General features: G+C 44.8%; 1 protein-coding gene and 1 pseudogene across 1 annotated transcript; one reads left to right on the plus strand and one right to left on the minus strand.

The window, feature by feature from the left end:
- Positions 1 to 4762: 4762 nt before the first annotated feature.
- LOC136392453 (protein S100-A4 pseudogene) lies at positions 4763 to 10227 on the minus strand (annotated as a pseudogene).
- An 8480-nt stretch (positions 10228 to 18707) lies between these two features.
- Positions 18708 to 22908, plus strand: BSX (brain specific homeobox). Its single transcript, XM_066366480.1, has 3 exons — positions 18708 to 18969; positions 21463 to 21659; positions 22669 to 22908. Exons 1-3 carry the CDS (start codon positions 18708 to 18710, stop codon positions 22906 to 22908), a joined length of 699 nt encoding a protein of 232 aa, XP_066222577.1.
- Positions 22909 to 23206: the final 298 nt, after the last annotated feature.

Consider the following 23206-nt stretch of genomic DNA (forward strand, 5'->3'; position numbering starts at 1 on the left):
GGAGAATGGTTGGACCTACTTCATAAGAGCCACTGCAGGAATTAAATAGTGCTTAAAACACTGTCTGGTACATATTTGGTGGCATATGAGTGCTGGCAATGATTATTTCTAATTTATTTTACAGGTTCTGGGTACTTGTGGACATATAATGACAATCTACAGTTCTGAATATAGTCTGACAGTAAGATGATAATTGAGAGTGACATTTGTGGCAATATCTCTAACTTCCTGGGTTTCCTGGCATTCACTGTTTTGTGGTAGGCAGTGAGACAGACAGGAGCAGAGCAAGGACTACAGGCCACACACAGGAGGTCACCAGGAAAGAAAGCCTCAGATGCCTAGCCAAGGGCAAAACTGGGAAGACAAGGATCTTGCCCCAAGGTAACCTTTCCTCCACACTGATCATGTGGTTTAGACCCCTGATCTCAGACCTCTGATCTTGTAGTTCAGACTCTCCCTGACCTTCCCTCCCCTGGCCTGTGGTTGTCATGCGGGTTAGACCCCCTTGGCAGGGGAGTGAACAAGGGGACCAGAGAATACCCCTTAAGCATTAAAGCCCCAGGACAATGAGGTTCTGACCCACATCAGATACATCTAGGCCTCAGTTGTGTTTTAGCTCCAGGTGCAGAAAAGCAGCAAAACTGGACAAGTGATGCCACCACTGACCTCAGGACCGGCTGCATTGACTAATGCCCCTGCCCCAGCACTGACCCATCAGTGGAGACCGCGACACTAAAAGACACACCTAGAGAGCTGATGAATATTTTATTGACATCCTCCCATCGAACCTCCCCTGACATCTCCACCTATCAAGAACCTTAGAATGGAGAACCCAGTGTGCTTTCCCTCCCCCCTTTCCTCTTCTTCCCCTACAGGTGAGTCTCTCCTACACTCTAAGGGTCCTCAGGATACTTGCGACCAGGGGAACAGTGGGCAGTGGCAGCTTGTCCCGGGCTAGCCTGCACCTGTCCCCCTTTTCTCTGACTTCCCAGTGGGCCAAAGCAGCCCTGCCTACACTCTCCTGTCGTTTCTTTTGTTCTAGGCCCTTCCTTGTTCACTGTCACTAGTTTTAGTAAACTTAATCTCAAGATCACCTGAACTCATGTTGTAAAATTTTTCCAGCATGACATCAAAAACCCACACACTCCCGGCTGGCCCTAGGCAGACCCAAAGGGCCAGTTCCCCTGGCTGATTAAAATTATGTCTCTGGTTATGATTTCATAATTAATAATAATTAGTAAGACCATTAGTATTATTTATTATATAATACAATATAATAATAAAATCAATTAAAAGTAATAATAGTAAGGATTTCATGTAGAGAGAGCTTTCTGTGAGTTGGGCACCATATTAAATGTCTTATATGCTGTATTCCCCATGTATAAGATGTACCCTTTTTCAAAAAATTTTGAAAAATTAATACTTAGTGCATATTATACAGTGGTTGTTGTTTTTTAACTTGCACTTCCTGCTTTTTTGAGCTTGTTTTTGTGCTCATTGTTGAAGACAGTGATTTGTCATCAGACACAGATGAGGACAAACTAATGGATTGGAGTTTTGACAATGATGAGGAGTTGTATGCATTTTGTGATGAATAAAAGTTGAGTTCAATAACTTTATGTAATACACTTATTTTTCAAATTTCAGGCCCCCAAATTATGGTGCATTTTATACATGGGAGCATCTTATACATGGGGAAATACGGTATATGTCTTCTCAATCTTCACATTAATCTTATGTGACAAGAACTATTATATCTATTTTACTGATGAGATTACTGAGGTTCAGAGAAGTTAAATAATTTGCTCAGTACTTTCTTCAAAAGAACAAAAATGTGCTGCCTACACTTAATATAATCCTGTGCCAATATCAATGAATCTTATAAACAATTGTTTTTATGAGGATAAAAACCATTCTTTAAAAGGAAACTCTTCTAGCCTGACCTGTGGTGGTGCAGTGGATAAAGCGTCGACCTGGAAATGCTGAGGTCGCCGGTTCAAAACCCTGGGCTTGCCTGGTCAAGGCACATATGGGAGCTGATGCTTCCAGCTCCTCCCCCCTTCTCTCTCTCTGTCTCTCCTCTCTGTCTCTCCCTCTCCTCTCTAAAATGAATTAAAAGGAAACCCTTCTAGTGTTTGTTTTCAGGTAATGACCTGTTTGGCTCGAGAGAAGCTGCTTGGGGCAAAAGGAAGCAGAGACACTGAAGGTTGAAAATGTTCATTTTAAACTTCTGTGTAGCATTTGCCCTTTTATTAAGTGTTTTCCAGTTACTCCAGATTCTTTTTGAAACCAGGCGTTCTGGTTTCAAAATAAATAAAATTAGTGATGTGACATTCTTCTTCTTGAACAGCCCTCCCCAGCAGAACTGTGAAAGGCATTAGGAGCCCTGTTTTACAAATATGAAAACAGGCTCAAGGGGGTGACTTGCACAAGGTAAGTGCAGGGCCTGAATGCAGACCTATCCTCGCCATCTGGTAGTCTTTCCCTGTGCTCCCTAACAGAGTTCATGCTGCTGCCAGCAAAGTCACTCAAGCCACCATGTTTATGACACTGTACTAAATGCCACGGAGGAATAAGGTGTCAAGGGGGAAGTAAGAGTCTGTGCATGTAAAAGAGATCTGTGCACCAAGTATGTGGAACACGTTGACTAAATTGACAAAGCCGAGAGGGAGAGAGGCTGCTGCCCTCCTGGACCCTCCAGCCCCATCCCGCATGGAGCTGAACTCTCATGCAAAGCATCCTTTATTGCCACAAAACATTTCCTTTCCATTTTTTTTTTTTGTATTTTTCTGAAGTGAGAAGTGGGGAGGCAGAGAGACAGACTCCTGAATGCGCCCGACTGGGATGTACCCGGTATGCCCACCAGGGGGCGATGCTCTGCCCATCTGGGCCATTGCTCCTTTGTAGCTGGAGCCATTCTAGTGCCTGAGGCGGAGGCCATGGAGCCATCCTCAGCACCCGGGGCCAACTTTGCTCCAATGGAGCCTCGGCTGCGGGAGGGGAAGAGAGAGACAGAGAGAAAGTAGAGCGGGGAAGGGTAGAGAAGCAAATAGGCACTTCTCCTGTGTGCCCTGGCTGGGAATCGAACCTGGGACTTTCACATGCCAGGCCAATGCTCTTCCACTGAGCTAGCCGGCCAGGGCCTCCTCTCCATTTCTTCAGTTGCATGTGTGTCTTATTATAGTTTCAATTGAGGGCTAGGGAATTTATGCCCTCCAACTCTTCTCTCCCACATTCTCATCCCTTTAATTTGTTGAGCTGCCTAATTACCTAAATACTTGTAGCCAATAAACAGGATGGGGATGTTGGGGCTGGTGTATCTATCACCTTCCTCCTCTTCCCCCAGCAGGGCCATCCCTATCTCAATTCAAAATGCCTAGCAGTTTCCATCAGAGTATGGCAGCTCCATTTCCCTCAAATATTAATAATTATGACATTAGAAGGGTGATCTGTTGCAATTCATCCTTTCTATTTGCAGGCTGGTGGCTGCATATCAATGGCATGATTAGGCAAATGAAATCAGATTGGCGCTGTTATGAAATATTTACATGGCCAGAATGCATATGCTTCAATCTCATTGTTCCCATTATTAAGCCATTTTATAATCTCATAACATTTAGACTCACACTTTGCATTTCTAATTAACTTGAAGAGTGACTTCACTGCGAATTAATTGCAACTTGTGCATTCTTATACACACAAACTCAACAAGAAACAAACTCCGTTTGGCAAGCATGCAATTCACCCCAAGATGGTATCCAGGCTGACTTCTGTTCAAAACTGTGCTCTTTGTCAGTTGGGAAAAGTGACTGGGACATTGGTTTGCATTAAATTTTGGTACAAATTACATGCAGGAACAGCCTGAGTGCAAGAGTCCCTTTTCCCTTTGGAGAAACTCATTTCCTCATGAATAGCCTTCCACAAAGAAGCAGTTTGATAGGAAGCAGTTGTTTTCAACCTTCTGGATTTTGTGGATCGATAACATCTGTCAAATAACAACATTAATAAAGATTTAAGATCTCTAAATCACTGTTATATGGAACTATTGTATTGCCTTTATTTAGGATCACTTCAGTGGAAAGAATATGCCATAGCTCTCATACTTTATGGTTGGTTAGTTAGCATTTGAAAGTCTAATCAAAAGTCCATGCCCTTGAAGTGGCTACTACAAGCACTTTAATGATATTATCTCCTATTAATCAGTTTTGTTAACATGTACCATTGGTGTTAGCAATTTTTTTTTTCTGGTGAAATAAGTGATGTTCAAGACATGTGGATTGGTTAGAAATATTAACTAGGTGCTTTTTCTCATGGCTAACCAGGGAATGTGCTTTAAACATGCCTACATTCTTGAGAATTCTGCCTAAACCTAGAATTTTGCCCAGTCATATTTCAAGAACTTGATATAGGATCTGGTTGCTTGGCTCTTGTTATAGCTCTAGTTATGGGAAAGAGGTAAATAATATCAATAATATTGTAATAACTATGTTGTCAGATGGGTTCTGGATTTATCAGGGTAATCAATTCATAAGTTATATAAATATCTAATCACTGGGTTGTACACCTGAAACTAATATCATATTGTACATCACCTGTTATTGAAAAATTAAAATATATTTTTTATTTGTTCATAGCTTCCGAGAATGTTTACTAAACTTGCTCAGCATCCTGCACATGTCTGGAGGAGCCAGGGTAAGGCTGTCTCCACTGCCCACAGGGAAGACCCCAACTGGGAGGTCCCCCAACCGCATCTGAGGAGCCCTCATTTCTTCCTGGGCTGCTTGCTGAGGAAGCCCTTGAAGAACTTGTTACACATCATGGCGACAGGATGATACAAGAGAAGAAGAAAGAACACATCTGGAAGTTCACCTTGTTGTCCTTGTTGCTGTCCAAGTCACTCGTCAGCTTCTGGAATGCTGCTTTCTGTGTCCTTTTCCCCAAGAAGCTCCAACTTACTGAGCTTGAAACTGTCACCTTCCTTGCCCAAGTGTTTGTGCAAGGTGGACACCATTGGATACCGTCACATCCAGGACCTCCTCCAGGGGGCACACCACAGGGTCCTTTAGGATCAGCTCAAGAGAGAAGAAGTGCTGAAAAGAGAGGGTTGAGGAGACAGGGAGAATGGAGAAAGCCCAGTGTTCTTACCTATTTATACCCTGGCCAGGCCCTACCCATGTCAGGGGATGGGGGAGAGAGAAAGACAGCCCTCCCCCTACACCAACGTGGTTTGTGCCAGGGCCCCCACCACCAGCCCAGCCTGTAAATACAGCTCCCTGCCCCGAGCAGTCAAAGATAGACAACGGGAGAGCCCCATTAGGATTTGCTCCAGGTTCCCTTCAGACTGACAAGAATGTGCCCACTTTAGAAGCAAATGCGGCTTTTTCTCTCTGGAAAGGGGCTCTTGGATCTGGGTACCAGTGGAAAGGGGAACATCTTTTCCAGAGGAGGGCAGCCAGGTCAGTGGGACAACTTCAAGGTTCTCTCTTCATAGTGCTGGAAAATCACAAATGGCACAAGCTTCTCCACTGGGGTTAGGAGGAAAAGTAGCATGACTCCCATTTTACAGAGAAGAAAACAGGCTTTGTTCACTAGCCCAAAGTCATATGGCTAATATGTGTTGTGCAGTACCTGAATCCAGATCTCCCTGCCTCCAAGACCTCCTCGCCATTATGTGGTTAAAGGACTTTGAACAAGTTCCCACTCACTGTCTGATGGCTCATAGGATCAAATATTCTTTAACGGATTATCTAATTCAGAGATTCTCAAACTTAAAAATAATAGATCAACAAACATTTTGAAAGGTAATTATATACTTTATTTTTTTTTCAAAAAAAATATTTTAAAAAACAACCTCTGACACTATTAATAACATTTAATAGAAGAAAGGATATTTTAATACTAGGAAAATAGGAATCAATTCATTCAATAAATATTTATCAAGTGCATATTATGTACAGGTCGTCTTCTGAGTAAAGGGAAAACACAGAGAACCAGAAAATCAAAAGTTCTTCTCCTCTTGGAACTTACACTCTAATAATATAATATTATAATATAATAATCAGAATACAAGACAGCTCTTTTATGTGAAATGAATTGAATGCTATAAAAGATTCCTGACAGTGGCCTCACTGTTCTCTTTCATCTTAATAATAACCTTGTCATGTGTCATCACTGGTCCACAGACCAGCATTTGGAACTGAATCTAACACAGTTGTCCGCTTCCAGGGAGAGAGCCCTGAAGTCCCTCAGATGGGAGGAAATCAGATCACAATTGAGATGCAGTCTGAATTCTCACGGGGCCTGCGGTTCATGGCTCAGGTGAGAAACAGGGCGTGGCCTTGCGCACCACAGGCAGTATAAGCCAGGAGTCTGTGAGTGCAGCTTGTACATGCGTGTATTTCAGAAATCGGTTTTAAAGGACAGAGTCACATAAGTACCTGCTGCTGTTCGGTCACTACTTCATAGGATGATGGTACTGGAGCAGGGGAGGGTTAGCTTATCTTCTGAGTGAGGGTCTTTCCCTCCCTCCTTTAGGATGCACTTGGTTTAACCTCAGAGGCTGTGCTGTGCTGTGCTGGGTGATGCTGGGTGATGCTGTTGATCCAGGGTTCCCCTGCCCCAGCCCATCACTGAACGTAAATAATCATAGGTTTCTGGAGTTGAAATAGATGAAGTTTTCTGTGACTGATTATTTCTTTTCGGTATTTGTGTGTTTTGGTACCATATGTATCTCTACTCATGTGGGCTTTGTTTTTGTTTGCCTATGGATCAAGTTGGCACTAGGTGGTAGCTGGGCTCTCTTTCAGCAGGTTAAAGGAGGGGGCGGCTCCCCATACTCTGTCTCCAGCCATCATTTAACTGGTGCAGGAAGTTTCTGTGAAATGGGTGAATAGCGCCGGTCCATTTTCTCCGCCCCTCAATGAAGGAAAGCCTGCCGGCTTTTAAGACCCACGCAGCAAACAGAAAGCGGTCTTTATCCTCACACACAAAATCTGTGCATCAGGAAAGTGCAGGCTCTGACAGGAATTTCAATTATTTAATCAAAAAGAAAATGAAAGGGGTCTTTAAGTGTTGTGATTCGAAGACAGCCTTTTCAGAGACCAATCTAGTGTGCGCTCACATTGAATATGAGGCAAAATGGGAAGGAAATTAAGGCAGCTTTGGCTTAAATCATGTGATTGCAAATAGTAAATTAGTTTCTCGATGTTTTCATTTAAGTGTTTAAGTGGAAGGTTTTATTCCTAATGTAGTGTAGTGACACAGAAGAGAACCCTCAGCCAATTCCTGCTTCCCCGTCCTCGCTTCGGTGAAGTATTTGCCCTGGGGAGGGAGGGGGAGGAAGAGAGGCTAAGATGGAGAGAGAAGGGGAAGCAGAGCCTCAGTCACGTTAAGGTCCTTTTGTTTCAAATTGCTACCAAAGTAGGCTTTCACAGCAAACTCATTAATCGAGCAGATGAGCAACGTCTGTTGAAAATGTACTAAGCGAAATGCATTTAATTTGGAAGGGAAATCAGGAACTGCATTAGTCAGAGCATATAAATGGCAACCTCATCCATTCGGCTGTTGTTTTGTTTGATGTGAACTCACTAAATTTGTTCATAAAGGACAAGGGCGAGGTAAAAATGGGCAATGTGGAGGTTGGGAGAAAACATGCCCCCCCTCCCGCCGGGCGTTCAGAGGCTCTGGGTGGTTCTGCTGGGGCTAGACCTAGAGCTTGCTGTTCGGATGGGCCCCGAAGTCACCGGAATCTCTCTGGAAAGAGCTAATTGGGTTGGACTGAGTTCACACCCCAGGCTGGTGCAACAGGTAGCTGGGGGTCATTTCTTTGCCAATGAGTATCCCTTGATGTTTGCAATTAGGTTTTTCTTTCTTTCTTTCTTTTTTTAAATTTTATTGCATTTACTGGGGTGACATTGGTTCACAAAACCATACAGATTTCAAGTGTACAACAGCTATTTGGCTGGGAACTTACGGAGGAGGATGACGGGAGGTCATGGTCAGGTTCATTCTATAGAACGACAGTAAGTGAGCTTTTAACTGTTTGTTTGTTTATTTATTTATATTGATTTTAGAGAGAAGAAGGGAGAGAGAGGGAGAGACAGAAACATCAATCTGTTCCCATAGGTGCCCTGACTAGGGAATTAACCAGCAATCTCTCTCCTCCGCAGGATGCTCTACCTAATTGAGCTATCCAGCCGGGATTTTTTTTATTTTTTAAATGTTTGTTTTATTGATTTTAGAGTGAGGAAGGGAGTGAGAGGCAAAACTTTTTTTTTTTTTAACAGAGACAGAGAGTGGGATAGATAGGGACAGACAGACAGGAACGGAGAGAAATGAGAAGCATCAATCATTAGTTATTTGTTGTGACACCTTAGTTGTTCATTGATTGCTTTCTCATATGTGCCTTGACCGTGGGGCTACAGCAGAACGAGTAACCCCTTGCTCGAGCCAGCGACCTTGGGTCCAAGCTGGTGAGCTTTGCTCAAACCAGATGAGCCCACGCTCAAGCTGGCGACCTCGGGGTCTTGAACCTGGGTCCTCTGCATCCCAGTCCGACACTCTATCCACTGCGCCACCAGCTGGTCAGGCGAGAGGGAGAACTTTTACTATCAAGTTAACTAATGAGGTTTAACATCTCTGAAGGTTAGATTGGACAGTGCCTATCCTGCAACCCACAGTGGGAGGAGAGTAGAAATAAGTGTATCTTAATTTTTATTTGTTGATTGATCTTAGAGATAGATAGATAGATAGATAGATAGATAGATAGATAGATACATTGGTTTGTTGTCCCCTTTATCTATGTATTCATTAGTTGACTCTTGTATGTGCCCTGACTGGGGATTTGAGCCCACAACCATATGGGGATGATGCTCTGAGCAGTTAAGCCACCCAGCCAGGGGAGTGTGTCTTTAAACTGGAAACTGTCTTTAACTTTGCTAGGATTACTGACCCTTAGCCCTGCCAGAGCATGTTTCAGTTTTATTCATTCATGTCTTCCCTCTTCCAGGAAGTATTCCTTGCCAAAGAGATCTGTTTCTCAATAGACTTCTAGAAAGCTTTGAATCTGTGTTTCTGTGTTGCTTCCTGGACACTAGGGACTGAGCATACTCTAACTTTCACCATTATTTGACTTTCTTTTTTAAGGTTGAATGGTATTTTCTCTCTTACCTCTTTCTTTGTATTAGGGAAAATTTCAACAAATAGAAAAATAAAGAAAATAGTAGAAAGAACTTCCATGTATCAACGACTAAAATGTAATCTTTTGTCATATTTATTTTATTCCCCCCTCTGTACTGAGATTTACTTAATGTAAATTTATACATTATGATGTTTCACCCTAATTACTTAAGAATGCACCTTTAAAAAAACAAAAGGACATTTTCCTATATAACTATGACACCATTATCACATCTAACAAAATTAACAATGATTTCTCAGTATCATTTAATACCTCATCCATATTCACATTTCCTCATCTCTCTAAAAATATTCTTATGCTGGGTATATTCAAAGCAATAACCAATCAAGGACCATATATAGCATTTGATTTTGTCATTTAAGTCACCAGTCCTCACTTTATTTTTACTTTCCTCATTGCCTTGTTGAAGGAAATAAGGAATTAACCCATGGAATGTGGAACCTCCTGGTTTTTCCTGGCTGCTTTCATGCAGTATAGTTTTTAAATGCCTTTCTGTTTTTTGTATTTTCTGTAACTCAAAGTTGGGTCTAAACCAGATTGGATTCAGGTAAAATATTTGACAGGAATACATTATAGATGCTGATGTACACTTCATTTAATATTACAATAAAGGTATGCATGATGTCTGGTTTTCCTACCATTAGGGATGCTAAGATCAACTTGGTTGAAATGGTGACAGCCTGATCGCTCCATATAAAGTTACATTTTCTTGTTTGTAAACAGCAAGTAATATATAGGGTGATGCTTTGTCATTAGGCATTATCCTGTTTCTCTTATTCATAGCCATAATCATATGAGAGCCAAGGACCTTGCATTACAATTTCTTATTTTGTGCAATATCTAGTAGTACAAGATATATATATATATATATTATCATTAAAAAATACTGGTTGAAGGAGTGAATGAATAAATGGATAGATGAATGAGGTTTTGAGTGCATAAAGTGAAAATTTTAACCTAATGAGAAATTCTGGAAACCCACCTGTGTCTGATGCATTGGTGAAAGGGCCAACACTGCTGGGAGCCATTTTGAGGATCTGCCTGTCTTCCAGACAATAGAGAGGGATATAGTAATCTGCACTAAATTGTTATTACTTTTTACCTGGGAACTGTCAAATAACACAGCAGTCAATCATAGAAGTATTTTCGAGTCAATTTTGGGAGAGTCCAATACTATGCATTGGAAATACAAAGACACAGTAGATGAAATTAAATCCTTGGCTTAAAGTGAAGGCAAGATATATACATATTAGAAAAAATCCTCCAAATGTATACTAACCTTTTAGAAGGCTCAACAAATGCTTGCAAGTGTAAACTGCATAAATCACAGGGCTGTTGACTTCACTGTCTCCCAACATTATTTTCTATCCCATAATTAAGCCTGTATCATCTTAATGGTGAAAATATATACTGATCACAAAAATTAGGGGATATTTTTATCACTTCATATTCATTTTGAAATATCCCCTAAGTTTTGTGAGTAGTATATTTCTAGTCAAATAAAGTGCACAGAGAAGCTCTTGGCTGATTTTTGTGTTGTTTTTGCTCTTGGCTGTTTTTATGTTTGTTTTGCATGTTTTTGTGTGCATGCATTTAGGGATGTATGTATGTGTGTGTGAAGCAGATACAAGGCTTATCCTTTCTCTACACTTCTCTACCCTATCTCTCCATACCACCTTATCCAACCTAGAAAAGTTAAGAGTGTCCGGTAGATACTTAATAAATGCTCTTTGCCTATTGGCTCTCCCCACCTCCTGCCAGACAAAAACAGCCTTGGTGTTGATTTTGAAGTATTTTCTAATTTAATGTTTTCATCTCTGGCTGGAATAAAGTAGAAACATGAATAGTGAAGCCATCCAATAAGAAGACGTCATCTTTCTTAAAATCATCCTCAAGGTATCTTAGAGAATAAGCAAAATTTGCAAGATTATACAGCTAGTATGCAATAATTATGGAGCCAAATCTCTAACCTCAGTATGTTTGACCCTAAGCCCTGTTCTGTTTACCACCAGTAACAGGCACTGTCATCACCCTGAAGTGATGATAGTGTGTGTGTGTGTGTGTGTGTGTGTGTGTGTGTGTTTATACTCCAAAGTTAAAACCTTAAAACATCCTTTCTGGTATTTTAGGTTCTGGTTATTGCAGGTCAGGGTATAAATTTATAAATGCTCTGATAAGAAGAATTGAGGAGACTGGCATCTTAAATCAAAGACTATAATTTCAAGCTCCATTTTTGATGAGAAATAAGAGCCTCTATTATTGCCTTACTTGCTTCTTGCTTATTTTTTAAAGATAATGTGGTTGGAATGAACAGAGTAGAGACTCTGAAGTCAGATAAAACTGAGTTCATATCCAGGTACACAAAGCTGAGTAACCATAAGCTCATGACTCTACCTAAATGATCCTCCACTCCTTTCTATGTAAAGATGTGTAGTCATATTCAAAAGAAAAGGCAGGGCAAGAAATATAATATATGTCATACATGCAAGACATCCACCTCAATATCCACAAGATTATCACTGAAATACTGGGAAAACTATTTCCCAGTATTTCACCTTTCTTTAAGTGATTAAGTAGATATTTTCCCTAATTTCTGGATGGGAATGGAGGTGAGTGTGATTGATGTTTTGAAATCACGTGCAATATAAAAGTAAAGAGCTGCAGAACTTTTACTAAGGAATAAAATTTTAATGTGTCTCACAGGTAAATGTCAATTAGACACAACTGTGTACTACTTTGAATCCAGTAAAATCATAATAAAAATAATGTAGTGAATTTTGTTTTGGACATTTTGGGGTTAAAGCAAACTGATTCCTTTTTCCTTTATGTTTTAATTTTAATATTTATTTTTTGAATAAATATTACATTCATATGATTCTGACTCAAAAACTATAAAAGGGTACATCAAAAAAATCTTCTTCCATCAAGCCCCCAGCACCTCAGTCCCTAAAGGCAACCAATGTTGTGAGTTTCTTATGTCTTTTTCCAGAGGTATGTATAGCGTATATAATCAAATTTGGTTGGTTTTTTTCCTTCTCTCTCCCTTTAAAACAACTGTTAGCATTTTTTACTTGTCTCTTTTCACTAAACAATGCATCTTAGAGTTTCTTTCAGTCTGGATTTGTATAATTTAGCTATGATGTGTAAATCAAATTTCAATGTGCATTTATAATTTTGATAAGCATGACCAAATTGTTCTTCATAGAGTTTATATAAATTTCTATTCTTTGCATCAATGTTTAAGAGTGATTCTCCCCCACACACATACCTTTGCTAACAGAGTCAGTTTTAGATTAATTAGATTACAATTTTTTAATTCAATAATTAATGATGTTCGCTCATTGTACCTAAATTTTTATTAGTCTTACTTTTAGTATATCATTAGTATATTAAAAGTGTCTAACAGACATTTATATTTTCTTTCCTGTTAACTTTTTATTTTCTTTCATTTGCCAATTTTTAAATTGTGTACTTGATCTTTTTCTTTATTTATTTGTAGTAACTTTTTATATAGAACAGATTATTCCTGTGTCTGGAATATGAGTTGTATATATTTTCTCTCAGTTTGTTGTTCATATTTTTCCTTTCCTTATGGTTGTTTTTGCCATAAATAATTTTTAAAAAGTAATATAGTTCATTTTATTTATATTTTTATATGGCTTCCAGGTTTTTATGTTATACACAGAATGGCTTACCCTATTTTAAGTTTATTTAAGAAAATTTCTGCTATATTTTTTCTTCTGTTTCATTTTAAGATTAGCTATCATCTTGGTCATTGTAAGACAAATTCAATATTATCCTCTAATAGTGACAACATTTGTATCTTCCATTATTATTATTATTATTATTATTGTTATTATTATGTTCACTGACTTCATTGTATTATAAATGAAAGTTAGAAGAATAAGAATCAATTTGGCTTCATAAACAGTTTTTCAAAGAAAACATAAACAATCCAGCATTTTGACAAAAACATACCAAAAATTTAGTTCTATGCACAAGGTCCTTTTTAAAAATGTTTACAAGCTGATCTTGATACCTAAAACTAGAGTTTTAAAGAGTCTTACAATCTTTAACATCAGAAAGTCATGCTATATAGTGTTAGCAATTTATGCCCCTTTATTTTCAAAAGTATGCATACCAGTTTGGTATTAGTGTTTGTGTCATTAGGTGCTAAATTTTAACTCTGATAATAGAATTTGGGTGAATTTAGAATTAGAATGGAAGAAAAGAATATTTAAAAGGCATTGTGTTAGCTTTTTTCTGGTAATATATTTGGCTACTCTTTGGGGACTTCATGAGAAAAATGGTGTAATTCTAATAAGAAACTGATTTAAAAACTCATTCTCATTCTACTATCTAGCTCCTAGGGGATTAAGAAATAATGCTTTCTGACCTCTCATAGCATCTTTCTATCACAAATTTTTTGAACCATGTTTCAAATTGAGATGCCAAAGGCAGTATAGAAAACTTCAAGACAGAAAAGAAGTAAAAGTTTAAGACTGGTGCAGGCACAAGTGAGCAAAGTGGATGGATTTAGTTCAGCTGATATGAAGAATGCTGTGATTTAAATATCCTATCCTTGAACGCATTCTCATGTGAGTTCACATCCTACTTTCCAGTGTAAAATAAGATGCATTTGCAGAAAGCCTTCAGTGACTCCAGTTCTTTCTCTAGACATGTCATCCACTTTTGTAGTGCTTAAAATAAAGTACTCAGCTAGAAGGTAAGTTGAAACAGACAACAAGCAATATAATACAAAATGTTACGAGTAAAGTGTGTTACTCAGATCCTTCTAAAATACATTTCTCCCTTTATTTTGAAGGCCACGGTATAGGCATCTTGGCTAATGGAACCAGTCTTTTCCTTTGATCATCAATAGGGTTATCTTTTCGGGACACTAAGTCCCAGTTCAGATGACAGTTTTAGATGAGATTGACATGAAAGAGAGTAGGATGTTTAATTATTTGCTCTCTGAAAACAAAACCCATATGTTTTCTCTTTAAATTAATAATTCTTCTGCTGAAAGCATAAGCAGGAGCTCTAGCATGTCTTGCAGATTGGGGAGGGGGAAGATTCATTTGATCTTTATTATTTTTTTGTTCAGGGCAGTGTGCAAGATATGGTTTTATGTGTCAGCTACAGCCTGTTGGCTCTGGGTGACAGATTTAGTCAAATGAGAATTAAAAAAATATAAGTGCATTTATGGAATGCCGAAGGTTGGGAAGATATGTAGAATGTAGCCTGGCACATAGAAGATGCTCCATAAATGCTCATAATAATTGAATATGATGGACGTATGAAGGATAAGCATTGAGAATGTCCTAGGCTGGCTTCAAAAACTGCTTTCCATTTTCTCTGTGTCACTATACCTACACTGGAGAGGGGCAAAAGGGATTATGACAGTTAACTAACCATGTGCTGTCCCATAGGTACCCACTTGCCATATGTGTCTATTGAGCACTTAAAATATGGCTAGTCTGAATTGAGATGTGCAGTCAATGTAAAATACAGACTGGATTTTGGAGATTTAGTATTAAAAAGGAATGCAAAAGAATCTCATTAATAATATATTGATTCCACATTGAATAGTACTTTTGACATATTGGGTTAAATTAAATATATTAATATATTTTACCTATTTATTTATTTATTTTTGTATTTTTCTGAAGTTAGAAGCAGAGAGGCCGTCAGACAGACTCCTGCATCCTGACCAGGATCCACCCAGCATGCTCACCAGGGGATGATGCTCTGCCCATCTGGGGTGTTGCTCCATTGTGGATGGAGCCATTCTAGCACCTGAGGTGGAGGCCGTGGAGCCATCTTTAGCTCCTGGGCTGACTTTGCTCCAATGGAGCCTTGGCTGCTGGAGGGGAAGAGAGAGATAGAGAGGAAGGAGAGGGGGAAGGGTGGAGAAGCAGATGGGTGCTTCTCCTGTGTGCCCTGACTGAGAATCAAACCTGGGACTTGCATACACTGGGCCAACAGTCTACCGCTGAGCCAACCGGCCAGGGCCTTGTTTCTTCTTATTTTTTAAATGTGGCTAGTAGAAAAATTTAAATGACCTATGTGATTCTCATATTTTTATTGAGCATTGCTGATCTAGACCAGTGGTAGTCAACCTGGTCCCTACCGCCCACTAGTGGGCATTCCAGCTTTCATGGTGGGTGGTAGCAGAGCAACCAAAGTATAAATAAAAAGATAGATTTAACTATAGTAAGTTGTTTTATAAAGATTTATTCTGCCAAACTTAACAAAAATAAGTACTTGGTAAGTAATTATTATTATATGCTTTAACATGCTATAACTCTGCTTTATAAATTTTATAAAGTAAAGTTACTTCCCTACTTTATAAATCACCATTACTGTGGAACCGGTGGGTGGTTAGAAAATTTTACTACTGAGATACAGAAATGGGTGGTAGGTATAAAAATGTTGACTACCCTTGGTCTAGACTTTAGAGATAATCCGACAATGGAACAGTTCTGCTTTTAAGGAGCAAAAACTATCTAAACATAACATTTACCTCTTACCTGGAATTGCCCTGAGGGCCTGAGGGGGTGGGGCAAAGAAAGACCTGTGGGCTCTGGAATGCTTCTTTCTCCAAACCTTAGGACAAATAGGAATTCAGTATCAAGAGGTGGCTGGATACCCTGGTGGACTCCATCACCCACCTCAGAAGTAGGATGGGCCCAGCATGAGCCCTGATGGAAAGGTAGGAACTGGGTTCTGTTTATCAAAGAACTTTCCCAGCGGTTCTGCTTAGGACCCCCATCACTGTAGAGATACTTCCCAGCTTTTTTGACCTTGTGATTTTTTTCTTGAGGGTCTGGGCTCTAAGGAATGTGAAACCTGAGCCCATGGGAACTTTTCCAAGACAAGACCTGCCTGCACAGCCTGTCCATTCAAGTTCTGGGCTCAGGCCCACAGTCTCCATGGCAAGCCCCTGCTGTGATTATCTGACCACCTTGGGAGAGAACCTCTTCTCCCTCTTGGAATTCAGTGTTCTGTAGCTACTGAGAAATCCCTGTCTCTGCCTCCTTCACTTCCGATTCCTTGTCCTAGCCTTTGTTTCCCCAGGGGCCTGCTTTGGTGCTGGTGGCTGTCTACTTTCTCAGCTGTGGAGCTTTGTTTGCCAACATTGCTGAAAGGGAAGGGGGAAGAGGAAGGAAAACTCCTGCAGTCCTCAAGGTCCTGCCCCTTCTCATGGCAATCCGGTTTTCTCTCTCCATCTCTCACTTCTTAGGTTCCCACTCAGCGGGCTGTGCTGAGCTACTGGGGAGGGAGTTTTTGAATGAGCAGAACTGAGAAATGGGAGTGTGAGGAGTTGGCCTCCTCCTTCCCTGCATCTAGGCCAGGCAGCAAGGCCCAGGAAAATATCCTAAGCTTTGGGGGTGATCAGGGTGCTGAGCCCAGAGTCATTGAAATAAAGGGAAGAGGAAGGACCCAGAAGGCTGTCCATCCTCACTCCTTCCCTTCCCTCCTTGGATCTCAAACACTCTTAGAGATGCATAAAGCTAAATTCTGAGAAAGGGTTTTCAGTGCCTTGAGTCAAAGGTAACTGTCACTCAAAGACTGTTTGTACTGTCCTTGCTCCCAAAGAGACATTCAATAATCTTTCCGTTTCAGTGTTTGAGGCAGGAGTTAGTTTCCATTCCATAGTAAAGCTGAGATCCCAATCCCAGGACTGAGTGCAAATCCATTTGTGTAGGGATAAAGAAGAGGGTATGAGCAGGCACAGAAAAGCTCTTTGCTGAGGCTAATGTGTGGTTGTATACCCACCACATCCTCAATGGCCACTTAGCCTTTAGTATCTTAGGAGACAAGATGGCTTGGTTTCCACTCCCTGGAAGCTCTCACTGGGAGGGAATGGATATTGTACCATGTGGACTGTCAACCCCAGGACTTTTACGCAAGTTTCCTCTGCCTTCCTGTGTGGGAGATGACTGGACCAGCGCTAAAGATTAAGGAATGACTCCTGGAAGTCTATTATTTCCCCTCTCCATGGCCACCTCTTGGTGGCCTGCTCTTGGTCGTCAGTTCTTACCACTATAAACTTAAAACAAATATCAGATCTCAGACTCCAGGACAAATCATCCTGACTTCATTTAGATGCCTACTTGCTAAGACCTCATTTTAAAGTTATTTTCTGTCTTCCTCCTCCTTCCTCTCAATCTCCTCATCTGTTTACCGTTTTTACCAGGTCATCCATATGGAATACAGCACTCCCACTTCCTGCAGCACTGTAGTTTGGGGCCTAATTGATTCTGGTAATTAATTTGTTTTACCTGCTAGATCAGATGAAAATTCTACCCATGTGCCCAAGGATTAGCACTTGGCTTTCTAACACCTCCTCTAATTATCTAATAGCATGGGTTGTGAGGACCCAGTCTCTATTAAAACACTTTTACTATTAGCAGTAGTGATTGGAATTGTGATGACAACTAGATTTCAACAAATTAGAGCTTAAAAATGGGGAGATGGAAGAGAAGTGGCTTCTTTTAATTTTCCTGAGTTTAACACCAATAATTAGAGCAATTTTTGGAGATGCGAGCCAAAGTTACCCCTGCTGTGCTGTAGATGATCACCTTAATTTTAGCAAATTGACTCAAGGGAAATAAATGTGACAGATTAGAAAAAGACAAACAGGAAAAAAGATTGGGAGGGAGGGAAATGAAAAGAGAGGCTAGAAAAGGGAATTGGAGACAAAATCCTAGTATAATTACGCGTGTGTGTGTGTGTGTGTGTGTGTGTGTTGGGTTGAAAGAGGCAGTATAGCAGAAATAGTAAGCCCTGTGAGTGGAATGAGGAGATAATAAAAATTAGAGAGGAAGTAGAGACTGGCATTCAGAGGTAGCTCTGGATATATTTACACAAACCATATTACCTGACTAATGTAGATATAACTTCCCTCACACCACCCTTCTCCCCTTCTCCTTTGCTATTATTTCTCTGACATTTTAAAACCCAGGCCCAAATGCCAAAATAAGTGCCGTATCCGTATTGCTTTGAACCCTTTAGATGCCTTTTTCTCTCTAAAGAGGAGTTTGTCTGAGGACAGAGACTTTTTCTTTTTAGTTATCTTTAAAAATAGCTGGGAGCAAAGCAGCTGTTGGTGGCGGGGCAGGAATTGAGGCGGTGAATCCTGGAAGGAGCAAGAACCCGGTCCTCTCCGCTCTCCCGGTCCGGCCGGTCTAACTCAGCACCGCGGACAGCTCCCCGCCCCGCCCCGCGCCCACCGCGCCCTCCCCTCCGCCGCTGGCGGCCTTGCCATTGGCTCTCCCGGCTCCCCTCTTCAAACTGCCAGTTCTCCTCCTCTTAGACCCAACCCACCCGGGAGCGAGTCTCCTCGCCTCGCCCAGCGCCCGGGGTAGCCCAGGCCGAGGAGAGAGCCGCGGGCGTCCGAGCCCGCAGGGTGCTGGTCGGCTGTGACCAGTGTGACTGAGACGCTGCCCACTTCCTCCTCTTCCTCCTCGGCCCTCGCCCTGGGCCAGGCGCTCGGCTCAAGATGAACCTCAACTTCACCTCCCCTCTGCACCCGGCATCTTCGCAGAGGCCCACGTCCTTCTTCATTGAGGACATCCTGCTGCATAAGCCCAAGCCGCTGCGGGAGGTGGCCCCCGAGCACTTTGCCAGCTCTCTGGCCTCCCGGGTGCCTCTGCTGGACTATGGCTACCCCCTCATGCCCACACCCACCCTCCTGGCTCCTCACCCCCATCACCCCCTGCATAAGGGGGATCACCACCACCCTTATTTCCTCACCACTTCGGGTAAGTAACAGGGGCTCCGAGGTATGGGGATGAGAGGACAGGTCTTACAGCACAGACCCTCACCCTGTGGTGGAGCCTGGGAAGAGCCAGGGCTGGTGCAGCTGGTGCAGCCTGGCTGGTCGGCCCCCTTCCCCTCAGTAGCAGCAGCAGGTGGGGGACACAGCTGAGAACACGCAGAGCTCCCCCGAGGCGTGCCAGCCGGCGAGGGTAACTCCTGGCCACTCTGCACGCGTTGCAATGGAGGAGACGTGTGGCTGGAGGTTTTGACAATCTTCTTGGTGGACAGTGCTCGGCCTCCTTCCTCGTGGTCTTTCTGGCCACTTTGGTCCCGCTCTCAGTGCCAGCTCTCTGTCCCCACCTGCTCTGAGGGAGACCCCTGCCCACTTCACCCCGTGAAACAGAGCTGCACTCTGCACCTCGGAAGCTGACAGGACTCCATGGGGCCAGCTCTCTCCTCCCCGGGTGCTAAGCGTTCACCACCCGTCCCGCGGAGGCTCAGAAGTGGAAGAGTTCGGGATATTGTGCTAGCCGGAATAAGGGAGCAAGGACCCGGGAAGAACAGGTGGGAGGAGGGATGCGACTCCCCTTTAACCTTCTTTACTCCCGACGTCTAGCACGTAACTCACAGCCCTGGGCTCAGCTTCTCTCTCCGCCTCGTGGCTGGCGCCCTGGAGCCCGGCACCCAGGAAGTTTGACTCGCCAGACACGGCGAAGGAGCAGGGACCCGCAAAGTCTAGTTGGTGCGGGCAGATGTGGGTAAAACCCAAACTTTTACCGCCTCTCTCCAGAAAGGTCACGCTTACACTTTCTTTTCCGGCATTTTCATCCCAGCCAGAATAGAATAATTCGTTGAGTCCGAGTGCAGAGCCCAGCGGGGAAAACAGCCCCGGTTCCAGCCAGGGCCGTGGAAAGACACGAGACGGTCTGTGGAACGTGGGCTCTGGGACCCACGACAAAAGCTAACAGTGTGTGTGGAGCGGGAAACCCAGGTACCGGGGCGCTGGGTCGGAAGGGCAGTTACAGGGCCGGCGTCGAAGTCCGAATCCCGGCCTCGGCTTCAGCACCCGGGCAGCGTGCCGGCGGTCCCCACGAAGAGCGGTGGCCACAGCCCGTGGCAGCGCGACTGCTTGTTTTCTGTGCTTGTTTTCCCCCCGAATTGGCCGACACGGACCGTCTGCGGCAGCTTGCCTGCCGGGTGCCTCCCCGACACAGTCAAGCCCGCAAAGGTGTGTGTGTGGGGAATTAACAAAACAGAAGTTTCCCCGATCAGCGGAGAAAAGGCGCTCAGTCCTTCTGCCTGAGGTCGGAGGGAAAGAAGGAGAAACACCGAGCAGCAGAGTAGAGAGGGGGGCTCAGCGCGGCCCCGAGTCTGGCGGGGGAACGTGCGAGGCGGGAACTGGCCTCCCTCCGCCCGGGATCTCCGGGTGAGAGTTTCCACCTGTTCCCTCAGGCCCCGGGCTGCCGAGCGGGGCGCTCCGGGCAGAGCGAGGTGCGTTTCAGCGAGTCTGGGAGGCAAGACGACGCCCAGGATTCCGCTCGCCACAAGCTACCCCGGAGCGCCGTCAGGGGTCTGGATGGGGGGGCGCGGGGAGGCCGTCAGGGGTCTGGATGGGGGGGCGCGGGGAGGCCGTCAGGGGTCTGGATGGGGGGGCGCGGGGAGGCCGTCAGGGGTCTGGATGGGGGGGCGCGGGGAGGCCGTCAGGGGTCTGGATGGGGGGGCGCGGGGAGGCCGTCAGGGGTCTGGATGGGGGGGCGCGGGGAGGCCGTCAGGGGTCTGGATGGGGGGGCGCGGGGAGGCCGTCAGGGGTCTGGATGGGGGGGCGCGGGGAGGCCGTCAGGGGTCTGGATGGGGGGGCGCGGGGAGGCCGTCAGGGGTCTGGATGGGGGGGGCGCGGGGAGGCCGTCAGGGGTCTGGATGGGGGGGCGCGGGGAGGCCGTCAGGGGTCTGGATGGGGGGCGCGGGGAGGGGAGGCAGCTCCCGGGCCCCCCGTTCCTGAGAAAACCTCGGAGGCGCAGCCGAGGACTGGGCGCTGGCGGACGCTCTACAGTCTCTCCGAGAAGACATTTTTATTCTTATTTAAATAGAATATGTTGGTGTGACACTGGCTAACATGATTATACAGGTTTCAGGTGGCCAGTTCTACAACACAGCTCTGCTCACCATGTAGCGTGTTCACTCTCCGAGAAGACGTTTTTAAAAAGTCGTCCGGATCTATTTTATAATTTTCTTTTCCTTTTTTCCTACTGTTTATTGTTTGTATTTCTAGGTGACTTCCTGCTAAAGGTCTCCAAGCGGTATTCCTGCGATTTCCCCCAACCCCTGGCCCCCGTGTCCTGCGATTCCCGGGAGAAGGGCTCGAGAGGCCTTGGGGAGAGGAGGCCGGGGGCGCCAGGAGGCGCGGGAGCCGCGGGAGGCGCGGGAGCAGGGCGGGCAGCGGAGCGGGGCTGCGGAGCGCGGCCGCTCTGCCCACTGCGGGGCTCTTCTCTCCGCAGGGGTGCCGGTCTCCGCGCTGTTCCCGCACCCTCCGCACGCGGAGCTGCCGGGGAAGCACTGCCGCCGCCGCAAAGCTCGCACCGTGTTCTCGGACTCGCAGCTGTCTGGCCTGGAGAAGAGATTCGAGATCCAGCGCTACCTGTCCACGCCGGAGCGGGTGGAGCTGGCCACGGCCCTCAGCCTGTCCGAGACGCAGGTGGGCCCGACCAGCGAGCGGCCTTCCTCTCCGCTCCCGCTCCTCTCCCTTCCACTCCCGACCCCTCCTAGGCCCAGGCAGAGTTCCTGAACGGGAATGGCACCTCCCGTAGATTCTAGACGGCCCCAAAGATCTTTAGCCACTTCCAACCTCATGTCAGACTTACCAAAGCAAAACTTCTCCAGCGAGCTCTGGACAGGGAAGAAAAACCCTTCCGGAGATTCTGGTCGTTGCTCTCGGTTTCAGAAATGTCATATCAGTGCCCCCTACTCTTCTTCAGTCAGGGCCGCAACCCGCCTCAGACATAGGAGATCAGACGGGTTCTTCTCCCGAGACAAAAGCACACAGAGATTTTTTTGTCTCTTACGGCTGCAAGTCTCATAGCCATACCGCCTCCACCACACACACATACTATAATTTAAGCTTCTCCTTATTATCCTGTCCTGAGTGGACCATAATATCTTCTTCCAGATGCAATGCAATCTCAAAACTCCTTCCTCCCCTCCCTCTCCTATCGTCTTTGTACCTGGAAACCCATCTGGCTGTGAAAGCCTGCGCCCTGCCCGGCCCCCTATTTCCTCTGAGGGGAACCAGCAAGCTCGATCCCCATCTTCCTGTCCCGGAGTCTTGCTGAACGGGGTATTTAAATGTCATGATCAGAGGAACAGATGTTGAACGTAAAAGAGACACTCAAGAGCACTTATTATATTAGTAATTCTAATTAATAACAGGGTTAGTGTTTACCAGCCAAACCATTTTGATCCTTATTTTTATTTCGGAACAATTACTTCTGGGAGACTTAGACTGTTCGATTCTCGTTCAGCCTAGGACAACTTGTGAGCAGTTCAGGTGTGGCCTCACGTGGGGAGACGGTCACAGCTCCTGAATAATTCGTCAATGGATTGCAGTCTGTTTTCCTAAACCCCAGCCATCGCCCAGTACCTAATTGTCAGTAACTATGGGTCTGAAGGAATGATGTGGTTTTATATTTTTTTCTCCCTGAAATCAGGTGAAAACGTGGTTCCAGAATAGGCGGATGAAGCATAAAAAGCAGCTGAGAAAAAGTCAAGACGAGCCCAAAGCGCCGGACCGGTCGGAAAGCCCGGAGGGCAGTCCCCGCGGCCCGGAGGCCGCGCCCGCGGAGGCTCGGCTGGGCCTGCCCGCTGGCCCCTTCGCGCTGACCGAGCCGGAGGACGAGGTGGACATTGGGGACGAGGGGGAACTCGGCTCGGAGTCGCAAGTGCTCTGAGCGGCTAGGCTTGGGGAGGCAGGGAGGAGACCGGGGTCGTGCGCAGTTCCCTCCCGGACCTGAGGACTCTGGCCGGCTTCGGAGATTGGCTCCTGGAAGACAAACAAAACGCACCTGGCTGCCCCGCCACCGGCGCGGTGTCCGCGCGGCCGCGGCTCGACCTCCAGTGCCACCATCCCCTCCGCCCCCCGTGAGTCCCAGCCGGGTGCGTGCGGGCTGGGGCCGCTCTTCCCGCTCCCTCAGCGGCGCGAACCGCAACGTGGGCTGTCGGCTCTCTAGTTCGGTGGGGGCGATTCTC

The sequence above is a fragment of the Saccopteryx leptura genome, chromosome 2 (genome assembly GCF_036850995.1).
Source record: "Saccopteryx leptura isolate mSacLep1 chromosome 2, mSacLep1_pri_phased_curated, whole genome shotgun sequence".
Classification (NCBI taxonomy): Eukaryota; Metazoa; Chordata; class Mammalia; order Chiroptera; family Emballonuridae; genus Saccopteryx; species Saccopteryx leptura.

Coding starts and splice junctions, on each gene's coding strand:
- BSX (XM_066366480.1), top strand. CDS start 18,708: ATGAACCTCAACTTCACCTCCCCTCTGCACCCGGCATCTTCGCAGAGG. Junction 18,970..21,462: donor TTATTTCCTCACCACTTCGG/GTAAGTAACAGG, acceptor TTCTCTCCGCAG/GGGTGCCGGTCTCCGCGCTG. Junction 21,660..22,668: donor TCAGCCTGTCCGAGACGCAG/GTGGGCCCGACC, acceptor CCCTGAAATCAG/GTGAAAACGTGGTTCCAGAA.